Source organism: Temnothorax curvispinosus, unplaced genomic scaffold (genome assembly GCF_003070985.1).
Source record: "Temnothorax curvispinosus isolate PA1 unplaced genomic scaffold, ASM307098v1 QBEX01000632.1, whole genome shotgun sequence".
Lineage (NCBI taxonomy): Eukaryota > Metazoa > Arthropoda > Insecta > Hymenoptera > Formicidae > Temnothorax > Temnothorax curvispinosus.
The window spans coordinates 180,362-198,240 of NW_020210412.1; the positions used below are offsets into that span (position 1 = coordinate 180,362).

The 17,879-nt window shown below is 34.0% G+C and overlaps 1 protein-coding gene across 3 annotated transcripts; it reads left to right on the plus strand.

The window, feature by feature from the left end:
- Positions 1-329: 329 nt before the first annotated feature.
- On the plus strand, positions 330-10,196 carry LOC112456528. Of its 3 annotated transcripts, XR_003040979.1 has the most exons (5): positions 330-501; positions 3,344-3,788; positions 4,766-4,998; positions 5,654-5,795; positions 9,937-10,196. XR_003040979.1 is itself a non-coding variant. In XM_025019140.1 (2 exons), the coding sequence occupies exons 1-2, from the start codon at positions 4,671-4,673 to the stop codon at positions 5,659-5,661; spliced, it is 336 nt and encodes a 111-aa protein (XP_024874908.1). In that variant the 5' UTR covers positions 4,642-4,670; the 3' UTR covers positions 5,662-6,089. The 3 variants fall into 3 exon arrangements, 1 of the variants encoding a protein (XP_024874908.1); XR_003040978.1 differs by lacking the exon at positions 9,937-10,196 and having other exon boundaries at positions 5,654-6,089; XM_025019140.1 differs by lacking the exons at positions 330-501; positions 3,344-3,788; positions 9,937-10,196 and having other exon boundaries at positions 4,642-4,998; positions 5,654-6,089.
- Positions 10,197-17,879: the final 7,683 nt, after the last annotated feature.

The following is a 17,879-nucleotide window of genomic DNA, read 5'->3' on the forward strand; positions in this document are numbered from 1 at the left end:
CTGTCTTTGTAGACCGCGTTATTAGGATTAACGATGATCACTGATCAAATAACTTTGTGTTTACACATAATTAGCGTCGATATTATTTAAAGATAAAGGTATTATACTTTTCTGACCTTATAGAAAATAGAGACTGCAGGGAACGCTTGCCTGCCGCCCAACTACCAAACATAAAATTAATAGCCAGTTTTTACTACGCGGTACTAACGGCCGGAACTCTCCTGGTGGGAGGCCATAAATTTCAGCGGCACAGATTCAAAATGATCTCCTTTATTGCACGCAAGCTGAGTTAGTTTCGCTTTGGCCTGCCTCCTGTACAGTCGCACCGCCGCGCCGCGGCCGGTTTACGTCTCGCGCCGTGGAATGCGTGCTTCTTCCTTTTCTCTTTCCCGCTTCACCGCCAACTTTTATTGGCCGAAGCAATTAATTGTATGATCACGTGTTACTTCTATGCGCGATATGGCTCGGCCATATTGACTTTGCCGTGGTACACCAACCCTGGTGAGTGCTATAATCGTAACAAATTAGTGATTGAAAAACAATAGCGTGTTTGACGCGCACTTTTGTGCATATTTGTAAACATATTGTGATAATGAGTGTTGTGATATAAAATCGGTGGTGAGATAAGATGTATTAAATTTTATAAGAGAATTTTTTATCATGAAACTGAAAAGGTGAATTTATAGACGCATAAAAATTTTTAGTTAAAATTTTGGAAGAATTTTTAAAACAACAGTGAACTTTTTATAAAATTGACATTATTATCTCGTACATTTTGCTTTCAATTATTAAAACTGTGTAATGTAAAATTTACCAGAATGGAATATATATTTGGATATATATTAAGAGTGAATAAATGAATGAAAGGGTGGATCTTTCTCCAGGTTTTTTAAAGCAATGGATTTTAATTCTTTAACTAAAAAAGGAGTGAAATACATAATTGCTGCCATCTGTAGGTGGTCTTTGCAAAATAGTGTCACAGCGTATGCAAAAGATGACGCTGCTGCAGCAATTTGTAATGCTCCTTTCTTCTACAGCAGTCTCAGAGTGAAAGAACAGTTTACAATTAATTATATTGCGCAAAAAATTTAAACTTTTCTCTCTAAATGAGATTAGGTAAATTAATTTGAACACAGGATTAAATTTGCAAACTAAACTATTTTACATTTCGGAGAAGAAAAAGATTCAATATTTATTTGTTTATGCTGCAAATGATTTCTTAGAATGTTTTAAACAATTTTGAAAATTTAAATATATTTAAAATTTCATTGAATGCACTTATACTTTTATAACATAAAAATATTTGAATGTTTTGTTTTTGTTATAATTTTCGGATTTGTAATTCTAAGCAACATGATTGACATTATTAATTTAAGAATAACATTTTTATGGTAATTTTTGTGATAAGATAATAATTTAATAATAAAAATCAAACGTTCACACGCGTTGTATATTTCTTGTTCATACATTTTAATTTTTCATTTTTTATATAATATATGTAAAATAAAATATTATAAAGAATATCTCATAATCAACCATCTTCCTATATAGATTTTCCATTAAATTTAGGGTGTCACTTATATTGCCTGTTCTGTTTAATGCATTTTTAAAAACTACATTATATCTGCAGGTCAATTAAGATATTTTTATTTTTCCGGGAGATTTATTTCTCAGATGAATGAATGCTTTCCCTTGTTCCTTCGCAGAGAATTTATCAAAATTTTTATTATACTAATCTTAATACAATGTTATCGGATTTTTCTAATTAATGTTTCACTGCAAATGTTTTTAAGCATTATTTTCTGTATAGATAACTGTAGTTTTTCATGTCACTTTAATAAAACAAGTTATTGTTTCTTTTTAATCTATGAAATGATTAAATCTTTAGTTAAACATATTAACCATGTAGTTGTTTTGATATTACGCGATCATTCTTTTGTATACATATGTAATCTATTTATCAAATTGCAATCTAAGTATGTCGTAGGTTTTTTAAATCTGAAAAACACATTTTTCTTCAGTGTAATTTAATGATAAAAATTAAATGTACATGGCATGTTGATCGTTCATATGTTTTGTTTTTTCACTATTACCATAATACAAAATATGCCGATTGCACAAGAACCATTGTGTCCTATGTATGGTTTTCCCGTTAAATGTTGAGGTCACTTTAAGAAAAGATAAATAATAAAATAATTTATAAGCAAATAGTAATAATATTTCAATATTTAAATGTGAAATGTGTGTGTAGAATACGTTTAAAATACGCGCATGTTTACTAATAACGAGGTCGCTTTGCAGCGGATAACTACTATAATTTTTGCAGATATGCGATAATAAAGAGAAAAAAATTACTCCCATTTGCGGAATTTACAATGGATACTTGTTTAATTTGTCGTCCTATGCGATATTCATTTCTCGTCTCCACGAGAGTAAGCGTTTTATGCACGGCGCTCCAAATACTGCAGCCATTTTATATAGATTGCAATGTATTGATCGTCTCCGCCAACTGCCGACATTGTACGTAGTATCAGAATGACAGGCTGGCAGATGGAATCGCAACTTCCTCTTCCCTCGCCACCACCTGCCATCACGATCCAACCCCCTTCAATGCTTTGGACTGCCTGCCAACCCCTCGTCTCCGCCTATGCCTATATATATGGATAGGTGGCTTCACAAGTCGCAAACACACAGACATACACATAAACACTCACACACAGAGCTCCCTGAAAACATATCTTTTTAATTAAAATGGCGCAACCACGTGTCACTCACGTTATGAGTATTTGGACTATGTCGACTTATCAAGGATTCTCAAAGTCCTTATGCATCTACAAAAACGACTGTTGTAGGATAGATTTTTGTCTGAGTGTCATAAAATAATTAACGTTGATATGTGTATATATATATATATATATATATATATATATATATATATATATATATATACTCATATTATTTTAAAGCTATGTTGTTACGTTTAATCTCTAGCAGCTTCTTATTGCCCTATGACGATCTCGTTCTCCTAAAAATCTCTTTCTTGTAAGAGACGCGCGATAGATTACCTCGGTAGAGCTGTGATAACATGTTCACGTTCGCATCCACTTCACTTTGACAAATGATCGCCTTTTGCGGAATCTCTCGCGCCTCCTAAACTACGTTACGATGTTTTATAGTTTAATATTGCTGTCCACAGAAACATTCTTTTTTACTAATTTAAGAAAGGATCTAAAACGACGGCAGAAGAGCACTTTAATGTGTGTCAACAGAAAATAAACATAAAAGCTAATATATTATCTGACTGGATGATGGATATTATGCGATGTTTGTTGTTTGTTACTAGGTATCACATTAATATGGGAAACACAAAGGAGAATCTGAGAAGAATTGGAGAAGAGATAAAAGAATATAAAAAAGGAAAACGAAAAGCGCAAAAGAAAATAAGAGGATAAAGCAAAACGTTTCTTACTACGTCAAGTATAAGATAGGGTGGTCTTCATCCGCAAAAGTGCCCCACGGGAGCTGCGTCAACGTCTTACAGAAGAAGCAGAACCCCCTTCGTTTCCCGATCCTTTTGGCCTTTCAAGTTACCTCTTCACGGATCTTCACGGATGGGCAAGATCACAACGGCAACGAGTTTTCTGGACGGACGTCACTCAGATTCCGACCTTCTACCATTCTTCTTTCCCGTTATGATTTATGGATTCATTAATGCAACATACAACACTTTCTCGGCGCGGGAAAAAGGAACGTTGATTAACCGTTTTATTTTTGGTGCTGAAGCAAATGTAAGATACGACTATATCGAATTGCTCTATTTATTCTTGGCAAACTGCAAACAAACGAATTTTTTTTATAGATTTTGAGAACATTTTACGCCTAAATTTACGTTAAATATTTTATTTTTAATAAATAATGAAATGTTGATAACTATTAAAATGCAAGCATCTTACTATATTGCATATATACTACTGTATATTGTGGCATGGCAGTAAAGCGTATCACGAGTTTCGCGTAAGTTTTTATAGCGATCTATAAATGTGGCGGGTTAGAACTTTCGGAGTAATAAAAGCACTAAAAAATTTAAACTTGTAATTAAAAAGATTACCTTATACTTAATTTTTAAATAAGTTGTGAAGAACGCGAGATCGTATAATATTTAATACTCGCAATTGTATAATATTTTTAAGCAAGCTTCCTAAATAAAATTAAATATTATTTCTGTCAGTATGCGTGGTTTACCGTAACTGTGACAAAGACATTGTTTTTTTTTAAGACAGGAGCGAAAAGTATCTAAATTTCAATATAGTGGGCGGCATTGCAGTTCGTTGTTAGAGTCTTTAACCCGCCCACCTCAATTCAGATTCATCTCAATAACATTAGCTTAATCGTTTAAGCTTTTAATTACGCCAGCTTATATTCATCCTACAGAAAATCTACCTGCGTACGATTTACTGAACTTTTTTTTGTAAACATATTAGCAATTCTGAAAACAGTTACAATTTTGGAACCAAAATTATGTTGCATCTGTATATACATAAGTTTTATATATTAAACATTATATTAGTATACAAAAGTAGATAAGTAAAATTTAAATTTTAAGAACAAGAGCTAATTATTATATTGAACTTTCTAATTATTCTTACAAATTAAAGTTCAGTTGGGTATCGATGCTATTGAATCGTTCACGTAATAGTCACATGGAGCAATTTGATTTACATAGAATAAAACGTTGCCGATTCTTTTATGACAACTTTAATTTCAGATTCAAATTTGTCGCGAGTTACGAATGCGAATCGGTTGCCGTGCCGAAGAACAGAAAAGGAAATCCACGGACTATCGGCTGGATTATTATTCCAAGCATGCCTCTCGGACGTCCATTGCTTCTGAAACATTCCACGATACGATACATGGTGTCAGTCGAAGACCAACGCTTCTTCGTGAACGTGCAAGTGTGGCGCGATCGGGATACGCTTGCGAACAATAATCTCGCAGAAGGTATTCGCTTTTTAGATAATTTTTTTCAATTCTTAATATTTGTATAGAGACAATTGATTGTATTATATATTCTAACCGAATTAACATATTGCGTCGTTTAAATTTTTATTTGAAGTTTATTTAAAAATATTTATGTAAAATAGTTTATTTTACATAGCACATTATAATTGCGAAGGTATGAGTACTGCACCTACACAAGATATATTTTTTGTAATATAATTAAAATACTGTGTCAGCGCTGTATTTAGAAAACTCACTGTTAAATTTTATCTGTCAATACGTTATCTCTCTGTTGTCGCGCTGGACTAAGCGGTCTTTTATGGCAATGACCCCCAGTGAATTAATCAATAAATACGTAGCTACACTGCGTGAACTATATTACGGTTTGCCTGTAAATGGTGTCTGGGAACGCAGACGCATTGCTCGATGGCCAAATATATTTTTGGTTATTTAGCCTACGTTTAATTATTACTAAAAAAAAAATATGTATATATACGTGAATATTGAAAAATTAATCAAAATTACTGTTCCGAATTACTGTTCTTGCAATTATGTATGGAATAAGTTTCTGTGATGAACAGTGAAAGGTATTATTAATTGACCACTATGTTATGCGCGAATTAAGCCATGCATTTAATGATTAATCTCTGTCCAGGTGTCTAGTCAGTCTCTACGAAGTGTAAGCTGATTGGTTTAACGAAGACCTGCTCAAAGTTCCGAAAATGATCAGGAGGCAGAGATCCTCATGTTCGTGTCAGAGATTCATCCACATTCGCAACTTTATCCGATGATGAGACGTAAGCAAACTTTAGGAAGACATATTGCGTGTGAGTTGAGAATGACAGGTGGAAAGGTGGTTGAATAGTATATGACATGGGGCCGATGTTATGAAGAGACAAATAGTACAGTTGCGATTTATCGAGTTAGATCCCAAATCCTCCTTTGTGTAATTTTAATTCTCTAGCATGTAGCGTGCATTAATTGCTCCTCGTCTCTTTATCTACTTTTGATTTACTTAATATTGTGCTAGAAAGACTTTTAATATATGTGCTGCGCAAGGAGAATTACGAATTGCTTTCAAATAAAGTATATTGGACAACATTGCTCTCTTTCTTCTCCGTTTCATTATTCTCGTTAAATATATTTTTTTTTTCAACTTTGATCGATCTCAAGTAATTTTTTTTCATTTTCACGTTTATGAACCGTCTTCTATACTTGTATCACAGACATACAAAGTATTTTATACGATTTCTTTATCGCTCGTCGCTTATCTTTCATATTTTGCGCTTCATTATTTTCATCCCTTCATCCCGACGATATTTTTGATGGAAAAGGCGTGCAACGGCTCATCGCTATCTGCTTGATTCTTCTATCTTATCGCGATTCGACTCCTTCGCCGTTTTAAGCATCCCCCTCGCAAGCTGCGTGTCCTTTCTCCTTCTACTTAACTTTTTCTATCCGTTATACATACACACACGGCTAACTCCTCCGTCTCCTTCCGTCGCTAAGCGTCGATGGAGGCACGCTCTACGGCACAACCCTCACCCTCCGACATAGACACGTTCTCTCTCTCTCTTTCTCTCTCTCTCTATCCACTCTTCTCGTTTCCCTCTCGTGTCAGCCTCCGCAGCTTCAGGAGCAGAGAGACGATCAATACGTCGCTCTAGAACGGAGAAGGAACGGAAGCTACGTCATTGGGAGACTTTGGTGCTCGTGGGGAGCGGAAAGGGGCCGAGGTAAAGGGACCTTTTCCAGGCGATTCCTCGAGAAGCAGAGGAGAGGAGAGCAGGCCTGGCTCAGACCAGATATGCCCAGCTATGAGCGCGAAAAGATGATGAGACGAAGGGTGGCCCCTAGGTTTTGCATCTCTCTTTCTCTAGCGGGGCGGTTGACAGGGACCCCGGGCCGAGACTGCACGACTCGAACCGAACGTCAACGAGCGCAGGGACGGCTGTGCGATCGGTTCCATCCAACGTTGATAAACTTATCAGGAAGACTGTGCTCATGATTTTTGCCGTTTCGCGTCGATGTGATCTAAGTAACATTTAACGTTTGCCATTCGCTATAGATACTCGTCTGACGATTACCACTCGTACAAATTAATATCGACCGCCATGCCCATGCAAGTCATGCTAAAATAATCCAATAATATTTTTCTCGCAAAAAAAAAAATAAATAAAAATTTTTTAAGATGTAAACTAACGTTCTAAGAAATATTTAGATATTACTTATAGAGAGATTTGCACAATATCGATAATTTAACTTAAACACAAAAACGTAATTGTCATAAAGAGGTGATAAATGTATCGTATCTCGTGTATACACTTATGGAATTATCTTTTTCCATTTCATCGATAGTTCTTGATGGTTCAAGATTTATTTAAATTTTCACTATTCAAGTGTATTCTATGATATAGAAAGCTTTATCGATTGGCGTACAAGCGACAGATTATTACGCATATATTTTTAACTGTTTTCGGTAGGTTTGGCTTTTCGGCGAATACGTGCGTATATGAGGTTGTATCTTTCATCAGCTAACAATAATCAATACATCAACTAGCAACTAATATAACAATTCTCTATATGTTGAGGATTATGAATCAATGTTTAATAGTTTTGTAATATTTCAAGAAAGAAATTTAACTTTTTAAAGTTTTCAATTATATGATTGATGTGCTAAAGTTACTTATGAACTCTGCACATAAAAATAACAAATATGCATAGAATAAGCACAATGATACATCTTATTCAAGTAAAATGTATCTTATTTGTCCATGACAGCTTGTTAGCTTAATAAAGTTTAATAAGAAGAAAGAAATGAGCAATGTATTTTTCTCGGAATATAATGTAAATTTTTACTGAAATAAAACTGTAATTTGTTAGCAAAAATATAAAGAAGATAAAGGAGATAAAGGAGATAAAAGAGATAGAAGGGAAGAAAAAAGAGAGTGATCATTATAAAAAAATTTTGATTTTAAAGTGAAATTTGATTACAAAAACAAATACAACTCGACGAATCGTTCTAATATTTAGATTCTCGGTAATAATAGAATTGATAAATGTTGCTAAGAACCGAAATTTCGAGTTGCGGAGGCACCGCGCAAACCTACGGCCCTGTGCTGTGGCATCCCCCGTGCCGGAGTGAGGGTGCGTGCGGTCCAATCATCGCAGAATCCGGAGAAAGCCCCTGGCTTCACCCGGGCAGCCGTGGGAGAGACGCCCCGCAACTCGAGGATTCGCTTGTCGCCGAATATCTTCTGTATCCGAGTCGTAAAGGACAGTCGACGGTATACAGCGTTTCGTTAGAGGGGCGTTGGCCCGTACTTTTGCCCTGTGTGCCCTTGCAAATTTGAAAGAAAACTTGGTTCCATCAGAATTTCGTCATCTTTACACGCCTGACAAACTTGATTGGCACGCGAGGCTCTAGTGACAAACTGAAATCGACCTCGGATGACCTCGAGGATCAATCGAACGTGAAATAATGCCAAACTGCGGAAACTCTTAGTGTTTTTCGAGCGGTTCAAGTGTCTTTCTCCTTCACGCACGAATTTGTACAGTTTGTTAATAACAATTATCTAATACCGCTCCGTCAAGAGCTAACGTGCTAAATGTGTATTAAATGTGCATGAATGTGAGTTCGTCTGCTCAGATTATAGAAATATATTTTGTATCATTTCACACTGTGTCGTATATTATTCTCAATGTGTATTTATAATTAACGGATTGCGTTGCGATGGTTTAATGTTACACTCCGAAGACAGATATTACTTTTGCGCACGAATATCTCCGAAAATTATATTTTCGCATGATCGTTTTTACTCTAAACTTTTTATTGTATGCAACATATATTTGTTGTAAACAAATATCGTATATGTATGTAACAATCACGTGTATATGTATGTACACATAGTTTTATTCGCCTTCTATTTGTATTTCAAGCATGGTTTCTACTGGCATGTCTTTTCGCACTTTTAATAATATCTTCTTTCATGAACATTGTCTAATTACAACTTTTTAGTATATTAGCTTTGATGGACAAGTGGTTAGTACCCCGTATATTATTGCATCCATATTTATTATGACGCATATTTATATTTGTACAATTATAATATTGTCAATAGAAAAGTTTTCGTAACAGCAAGAGTAGTTATTATGTAGTTAGATAAATCATTTTATCTATCTTGTATAAATTATAAAATTATACCTCAGTTCCTTTTATAAATTACGTTTTCACTTTTAGAACCATGCATATCCTCCACTCTCCTCTTTCCCCCCTGCGTCTCCATATCGAATTCAATGCCAATACATATGAAATGATTGATAAATTATACACGCTATAAATATAAATATTTGGTCTATATTCTTATTATTCAAAGAGGATATTAAGCATTGGCCCTCATGTTATTCGTATATAAATACAAAAGCATCAAAACACGACGACACGTGAGTAAAAGTATATACGCAAAATTATATACTTGAGTAACAAATACTCAACATCCATATTATATTATTCGGAAAAAATAATATCAAAAAGTTTGAAAAATTTCAACAATTCTGATGTGAATGATGTATAGATGATCATGATACGAAGCACAATGCGCTAAATCAAGTATTAAAATCGAGGAAAGGTAATCGTGTCAGGTAGGCGCTATTATAATTCACGACTTCCTTTAACCATACCCCGGATATGCATGCCGGGTCACGTCCTGTTTCAGCGGAGGTTTTCCGGCGTCACGTACGCTGGCGCGGCTAGAGCTAAACTTTTAATCTGCCGCAGCTTTAAATAGTCATGTCCGTTATTTGCGCTTCATATCAAATCTGATTAGTTGAAAATTCTCCTATTCCTGCACTTTTTTTTGGCTGTTATGACTAGAAGTTGTTATGTGATTTAAACAAGTAAAATGAGATTAATATATTAAATCGAAAATTTTGTTGCAGATTGCTACTATGTGGAAATGACAAGGGAAGGTTGCAAAGAATAGGCACATTCGTGATCTACCCTGTAGATCCGGGCTTTTGTAGAATGTAAATATCAGAAGCTCGACTCTACAGGTATCTTACGGATGACATGCCACGCGACTCTAGATTGCGATGACGCCATACTTGTTTACAAAATGAGTAAATGATGACTCTCCGAGAATATGTAGAATAGTTTGAATATCGGTTCTATTAATATGTCAAGAACTATAAGTGTAAAAAATGAGTACATTTATTAAAAATAATAAATTATTATAATTTTTATCAGATTTTTTAATAAAATCCAATTAGATTTAAACATTGTAATAAAATGTATGCGTAAAAATCATATTAAAACTTTAATTCACTTTTGCATGACATGTTACAGTGTCAACTCTCTCTCTTTCTTTCTCTCTTTCTTTCTCTCTCTCAATATTAGAAAGTTATTTTATGTTACAATAGTGTTAACTAATTCTATAAATAATTTTCACAATATTTAATATTTATTTAAGAAAATATAAGAAGAAAGTTTTGATAAAATTTGATAATTGTCTAGAAGTTTTTAATTAACGAAAGCTGATTCTTAATTAATACGTGCTAGATGATCCTTGTTTATTTTGTTTGTATAAAAAATTTATTGTATTATATAACAAACAAAACAAAAGCATCATGTTTACTCATTTTATTCCTTATTTATTTTTTCTACATAAAAAAATTTCCTTATACGTATATTACCTGTATATTACAATCCTAATTTCTACAGTTCTAAAAAAACTTATAATGAATAAAAAGAAGCTTCCATTAAAATAAAAATAAGCAATTTTGTAAAAAAATGTTAATAAAATTTTATTAATTATAATTAGACATCGGATTCTTTATATGCAGATTGGTAAAAAAGAGCAATTATAATAACTAAGATTTCGTTATTTATAATATTCAACATATTTATACCTAACATGTGTTGCAGTAGAAATATGATAGATATAAATAATCTTAGTTATTAATTGCTTTTTTCCACCAATCTGCATATAAAAAATCCGATGTCTAATTATAATATAATGCATTTATTTACAAAATGCAATCTATATTTAATAGATATATTCAACTTATTTATTTATATATATATTATTTATTACAAAATTTATTTATTTTAAATGTTTAGTAGAAATAAATTGTATTTTAGCAATTGTAATATTATTTGTTCAAATTAGGCGATTATTAATATTAAATTAATTAAATATTATATTAAATTATTATTTATATTTTCACAATGTGTGTGTGCTTACAATTTATAATTTTTAAAATAATATTTAATAAGAAAATAAAAAAGAATCTGCATACTTAAATCGACGATTTGCTCTAGCGGAAATTTCAGGTACGACGTTAATGTGTACCTATATGCGATGATACGACAGAAATCTTCTTTTCGACTTTCCTAGTACAGAGATCTATATAACTAAATATATGTAAGAGAAATTTAATTTTCGTGGTTTTTAGTTTAAAACAATATATAACATAAAGCCAAAAATATTAATCTAATATGTATATCTTGTTACATGTTTTAAATATAAGATAATTATAAAGCATACCAAGTGTATGATTTTATACGTTCTTTACTTCTTCGTCGTTGTAGCTTCTTCGTTAGATGTCACTAAAGTGTCGGAGAACAGCAGCAAACGCTAGAGCAAATCATCGATATAATCGTTGTCAATTGGGAGAAATTTCCAAAAGTTTTATGATTTTCAAAAAATTTCTTGTATTTCTTTCGTACCAAAATTATTTTTGTAAATATATATTCTTTGCCACTTTTTTCTGTGTGAAAAATTAATATTATTAAAAAAATAAAAAATTGAAAAGCGCATAAAGCTACACAAATAGATATTTTAATGTTTCATTAAAAGCAAAAAAAGGTTTAGTAATTACATGTAGATACAGAAATTAATAATTTTTCCGAGTAATAAGATTGGTTATTATAAAACAGTAAACTTTCAGTGTTCTGAGTTAATCCGCATGATTGTTAAATGACGCCAGACTTGTTTATACAATACGTAATGATGATTACTTTTCATAACATCGGCGTCTGAGAATCTGCAGAATAGTGATTATCTATTTTATGTGTATATCAAGAATTGTGTAAAATAAAAATAATAATTAAAAAATAATATATTATATATAATATTATGAGTTATTTTTATTTTATGATGGCATAAAAGATTAAAAGTTATTTTAGTTATTTATCAATTTAATATGCAAATAAATATATGTTTCTATATGATGTTGTCTCCTCAGCATAATAAAAATATTTTATTTCTATTATTATAATCTATTATAAAAAAATAATAAACTTTCGATATCTTAATTAACATTGCCATAAGAAAAATCAACTAATTCAGTTGTGTTGCGTAAAACTTAAATAAATGTTTAATCTTTTCCAAAGTTGTTTAATAACTTTTCATTATTTCACTTATATTAAAAAATTTAAGATATTAAAATGTTAACACTAGATAATAAATTTATGTAGAGATAGATCATAAACTTATGTAACGCGATATGAATTTGTATCTCCCCTGTGATGTTTTTCTTTAAAAATAACAAAGTTGCTTTGTTTATTTATTCATTCAGTTTGCAGGAAGATCTATTTTTTGGGGGCTCTGACCAATATACAGATCTGCAGATTCGCACGAATTCTAAAAAAAAGAGCGTGCAATAGCACGCGTGTAGATGAAAAGGCTAAAGGCAAGCAGATCTCGATGTATGGGAAGCACGATGTTTGATGGTGTGATAGCATGGTGGTACCTGGGGCGACGTGGTATTATATTATTGATCGTTCCACGAGCTCTGTCCCCATCAGCTGTCGTAATATCCGGCGTTCTCCTGGTACTACCGGGTTGCATGCTAACATAGTTGTCTAAAAAAATCATTCGCGCTAGATTGCATTATAAATACGTGCTGCTTTGCTATGTTGCCCGACCTATATCAACTCTGAATCTGTTGTGGAATTTTTTAAAACCCCAGCAGAAAGATTAATAGATAATTATAAGACGATAAAGATCGATGAAGAAAAGAGTTAGTACGCTCTAGCGACTCATTGGTAGGTTAAATTAGTGTGATTTCGTCATTAGCTGTCAACATTCGGAATAATTCATGATATCTATTTATTTTAAATCTTGAGATTAAGGTAAGAAGATTCAGAAAAAAAGATAAAGGCGAAAAAACAATATAGAGAGAGAGGAGTAGAGAAGAAAAGTGATTAAGATACAGAAAGAGAAAGAGAGAAAGAAAAGAAAGAGAAAGAGAGAGAGAGAGAGAGAGAGAGAGAAAAAGAGAGAGAGAAATAGGGGGGGTGAGGCAGAGGGGGAGGGAGAAGGGGTACAATTTTCCCTTCTTGGACACTTTAAAGTGCCTCTTCCAATATCCTCAGTTATGCTCTACTTCTCATCTCCTTCCGGTTGGTCTACTATTCTGAAGGTAATATCCTGCTATCCTGAAACCTTAACGTGGCTTGAACTCTTAGTGTCGTCGTCCTCCAGTCTCTCAGTGCTCTCCTCTCTCTCCTTTCTCCTCCTCCTCCTCCTCCTCCTCTCTCTCTCTCAACTCTGTCCTGGCATCTCTTTGCATCCCTCTTTCTCCTTGAGATCTCGGCTCAAGTCTTCAACGTGTTACTAATACCATGAGGATTAATGTTATGTGCCGGGGCTTACTCTAACTATTAATTTAATTAGGAGAACAATACCTTATACGTTGATACTACTATCAGGTAAAAGAATGTTTTCAATTCTTAAAGTGAGAGAAGGTAATTCTATTTTAATCAATCTCAATCGGAATTAAAGAAGGGTTTAAATTCGGCTAAATAAGCTAGCAAAATCATTGTTTTGACAAATGCGCATTTAAGTTGTTTTATTTGATGTGTAGAATTGTTTTGTCTACTTGCAAAATGCTTAAATAACAACGTCATTAACATTTAATCATTATTTTATATGACATTTATATATATTTTTATCAAATGTTGATTTGATACGCTATCTCTAGCTATCGTTTTAATAATATTAGAATGAATCGAATAATCTTCAATGCGCCGATATTGAATTAAAAGCACAATTTCTACATGAAATAATTATGCACATAAATAATATGATATGATAAAAAATGCATTTATTGAACTTGCACAATCAAGACATTAATATCAATATTAGTTAGTGTGAGAAAAATCAAGTTAAATTACTTTTAAACTTGATATTTTAAATGCGTCTATAGCCCAAAATCAGTATAATTAAAGATTACTACAGCCCGCGATAACATCCAGGCGCAGCTCACCGGTTTGACTGACGATCTTTCAGACGGCTCTGCAGGAGCACGCTATTCGCAAGCGCCGAGTGATATTTATCTCCAAGTAATTAGGAGTTGGGCTGGAATCACGCATGCTCATCTTTCACCATGGCAAACGCCCGTTGCCCTGTTCCATGCATAATGCCGAAGGCAATGATTATTTAGTTTCATCCTATTATCCGTATCGAGAATTTCTATCTGCGAGAAGATCGGAATTTTTCCTTGCATTATACATAATAGCATCGCGAATAAAAATTACCACAAACTTTAGTTAAAAGAATTGTAATTTTGTTTAGTTAAAAGAATTGTATATCTTTTATTTATACTAGTATCACGGATAAGGTTTCGTGTGTAACGTTGACCTTGAACATATATATCTCTCTGAAGGAATTATAATTATTATAACTACCAAACGGAGAAATGGCAACGACATTTTTCCTACGAATATTTAAGAAAGAAGAAAGAGCTTCCATTAACTTTCATTCCTGTCATGGAAATTTACAAAGTACCTGCACGTTCAAATAAATCTTTCTACAACGGGAGCATGATGGCATGCCACTGACTTATTTATGACCGTCTTCTGTTAGACGAAGGGTTGGATAAAGGGTTAAGAGCGAAACAATGCCTAGACCGACAGTGCTTTGATGCGGCCAAATAGCAGGAGAAGTCGAATCGGAAATCGTGACGCGAACTAATTTTCCTATTTTCCGTTATAAATACTTAAGATTCGGAACAAAACAGGTTATATAAATACCTATATAAAGTCCTGCCTTTGTTTTTACGTGTAATAATTATATTTCAACGCATTTTCTTTAATAATAATAATCTATATTGATTATCAAATCTATTATGCGTATATATGATTCTTAATGTACACAAAAATTTTCTAATTTTGCCCAGACACTTTAGACAGCACGCTTGTCTAAAAGACATGTCTAAAAGACAAAGGCCCATTTGCGCGCATTTATATCGATAAAAGTGCGTTCAGAATATGGGCCAAAGTCGTAAAGACATCTTTAAAACATCTTTGAGACATACATGTTTAAAAGACATCTGCGTGACGTCTTTTAGACATGCATGCTGTCTGGATGCATTCTGACATTTTAATTTACTCTTTCTTTCTCTCTCTACACAAAGCAATATTCTGAAATCGTCGTTTCTCGATGTAATAGTGTTCAATTAAATATCTAAGAATAATCTCAGTATCATATCCGTCGTTCACGTGAGCGTGATAATGCTCCGTGCAATATTATTCACGCGCTCGGTTCTTGCGGGCGACGATAATGGTAATCGTCCTGTCTCCGTGTCGTCCGCGAAGGCTGGCTGCTCTCGGTCTTCAACGTGATCAGAAGAGCGGGAGCATCCTGGCCCTCCCCTTAGTAGCCTCATACCACTGCCGTATACCCTTAGTAAGGTACCCCTGGCGGCGTGGTGCTAGCCGTGACACGAGCACGTGATTAATGATCGCAACGGAGAGCCATGCAGCGCACTCCTCTCTCCTCTATCTCTCTTTCTCTCTCGTCCTCTCCCTTCGCCGTTCTGTCTCTCTGTTCCCCGTGCCTTTCTCCTTCTCTCTTTCTCTCTTTTCTCCTCTTTTCCGCTTCTTTCTTCGTGACCGTCACTCTCCTGCTCTTCTCTCTTTCAGCAACCCCTGGTGATGCCGGCGGCATTGCTGCCGTTGCCGCCTGCAATCGCCCAAGCACAATACCGGGTCTGCGATTGGACTCTTCTTGGTAACTTTCGTCTTTCTTTCTTTCTTTCTTTCTTTCTTTCTTCTTTCACCGGTGGGAGCCACGGGCATTACTGATTATTCGACGTTGGGTCTCATGTTACGGCTTAACCTAGTTTCAGTTATTCTAAAAGTTTTCGAGGTAATATAGGCAATCTATGAAAAATCAATTGACCTTCCGTTAATATTCAACAAAAGCGATCAAATAATGGAATATTGGAATAATAGACTTGTCACAAATTTTACGAAAAACGACATGTGAGAGGGTATATATAAAGTATTAAATACTAACTAAAATGCTTATTCAGTTTCTAAATTACTGGTTCTGTTTGGTCATTTCGTAAACTGTAAGTTTAGAATTTATTTCAATTTCGCGTTCTACGTCTATTTCAAATACTACAATATAAAAAAATTCTTCTTTATTTGAAAGAATCGGCCAATTCTCATCTGTATCTTTTCGCGGGTTGCATAAAATAAAGATGTCCACGAAGGAATTTTACAAGAAAATGAGAATATCGTAAGAGTCGACAAAGAAATCAGTCAATCTCTCATCTAGGATGACTTTGAATCTGTCGATGTACTTCCTGCCAATCTATCTCAAGTACGTCTTTATTTTGTAATAGAATGATTCATGTTTTTTATCAAATTCTTGTGTCATTAATAATATCAGAATAAAAAACGAATGCTCCTTATGTTTAAAAAAAAAACTGTAAAAATCCCGATTGACATCTTCGACATATAATATGCTCACTGATGCTCACTAAAAAATAATATAAACTGTTGACTTAATCCTAGACTCATTTCATATTTGGCAAAATATTCGTGACTTATATGCCTTTGCGATTTGCGATATGCATTGAACTAATAATTGACCATTATAATAATCGACTAACAACTAGCGCTATAATAACGCTCATTAATGAAAATTCAAAAGTGACAAGCGCATAAATCTACTTCACAATCAATTTATCCTACAATGCATGATTTAATAGAATATTTATATCAAACCCCTTAGACGATTTTATAGAAAATAAAAGAAATTGTATTAGATTTTTATATATTCTCCGCATAAAATTGAGTTTAATTAAAGACCTCTTTTAAGTTTAAAAGGTATTCTTAATACAGATAATGTCTCGATTATTTAAATATATTTCCAGTTTATGTGTACAATTTTAGTTTGCGATTTTTATTCACGTAGAATCAATCGATGAATCTAGACGGAATCGATCGCGAACGTATGTGTGATTCAGGTTGCAATCGATAATAGTATCCAATTGCATGTATCTCGATGGGGCATCCCGATGTTAACCAGCACACAATCAAACCTCGTGCTCCCCGCGGAAATCAGCGGCGCCCGTTGTCAGCTTCGCCGACAGGGAGAGAGTGCGGGTGTGCGGGTGTGCGAGCGGTTTCAGTGAAATTTCCGGCGTATTGTCGGCGCGTTCGGTTCAGGGTTGGATGATGCCGAAACACCGTCGGTCCCTGCACGGGGCAACGAATAGCGCGGAAAAGGGGGAGATAGCGTATAGTGGTCGCCGGGGCCACAGAATTGGAATGAGAGCGAGTCTAATGGGACGCGGAGGATGGTGACTCGCAGTGATGCTGAGACTTCTCAGCAACATGAGTGGCGGATGGAGTAGACTGACTAGGTACGGGGATGTGCTCGGTGAGCCTTATACATATATAGTCGGTCAGGCTACCTCCACTTTTATTCACTCATAAATTATAAAAATATTTATAGGCTCTAAAGTCTATCCACTTCCGAGTCTATCCATTTCGAGGCAATAGATTATTATAATATCTCTCGTTTCTCATATGTACATTTTATTTACGTCTGTGATATAATTTTTACAAATCCATTGCCTCGAAA

What these genes read in the sequence shown, in the direction of transcription:
- LOC112456528 (XM_025019140.1), top strand. Translation starts at nt 4,671, where the DNA reads ATGCTATTGAATCGTTCACGTAATAGTCACATGGAGCAATTTGATTTA.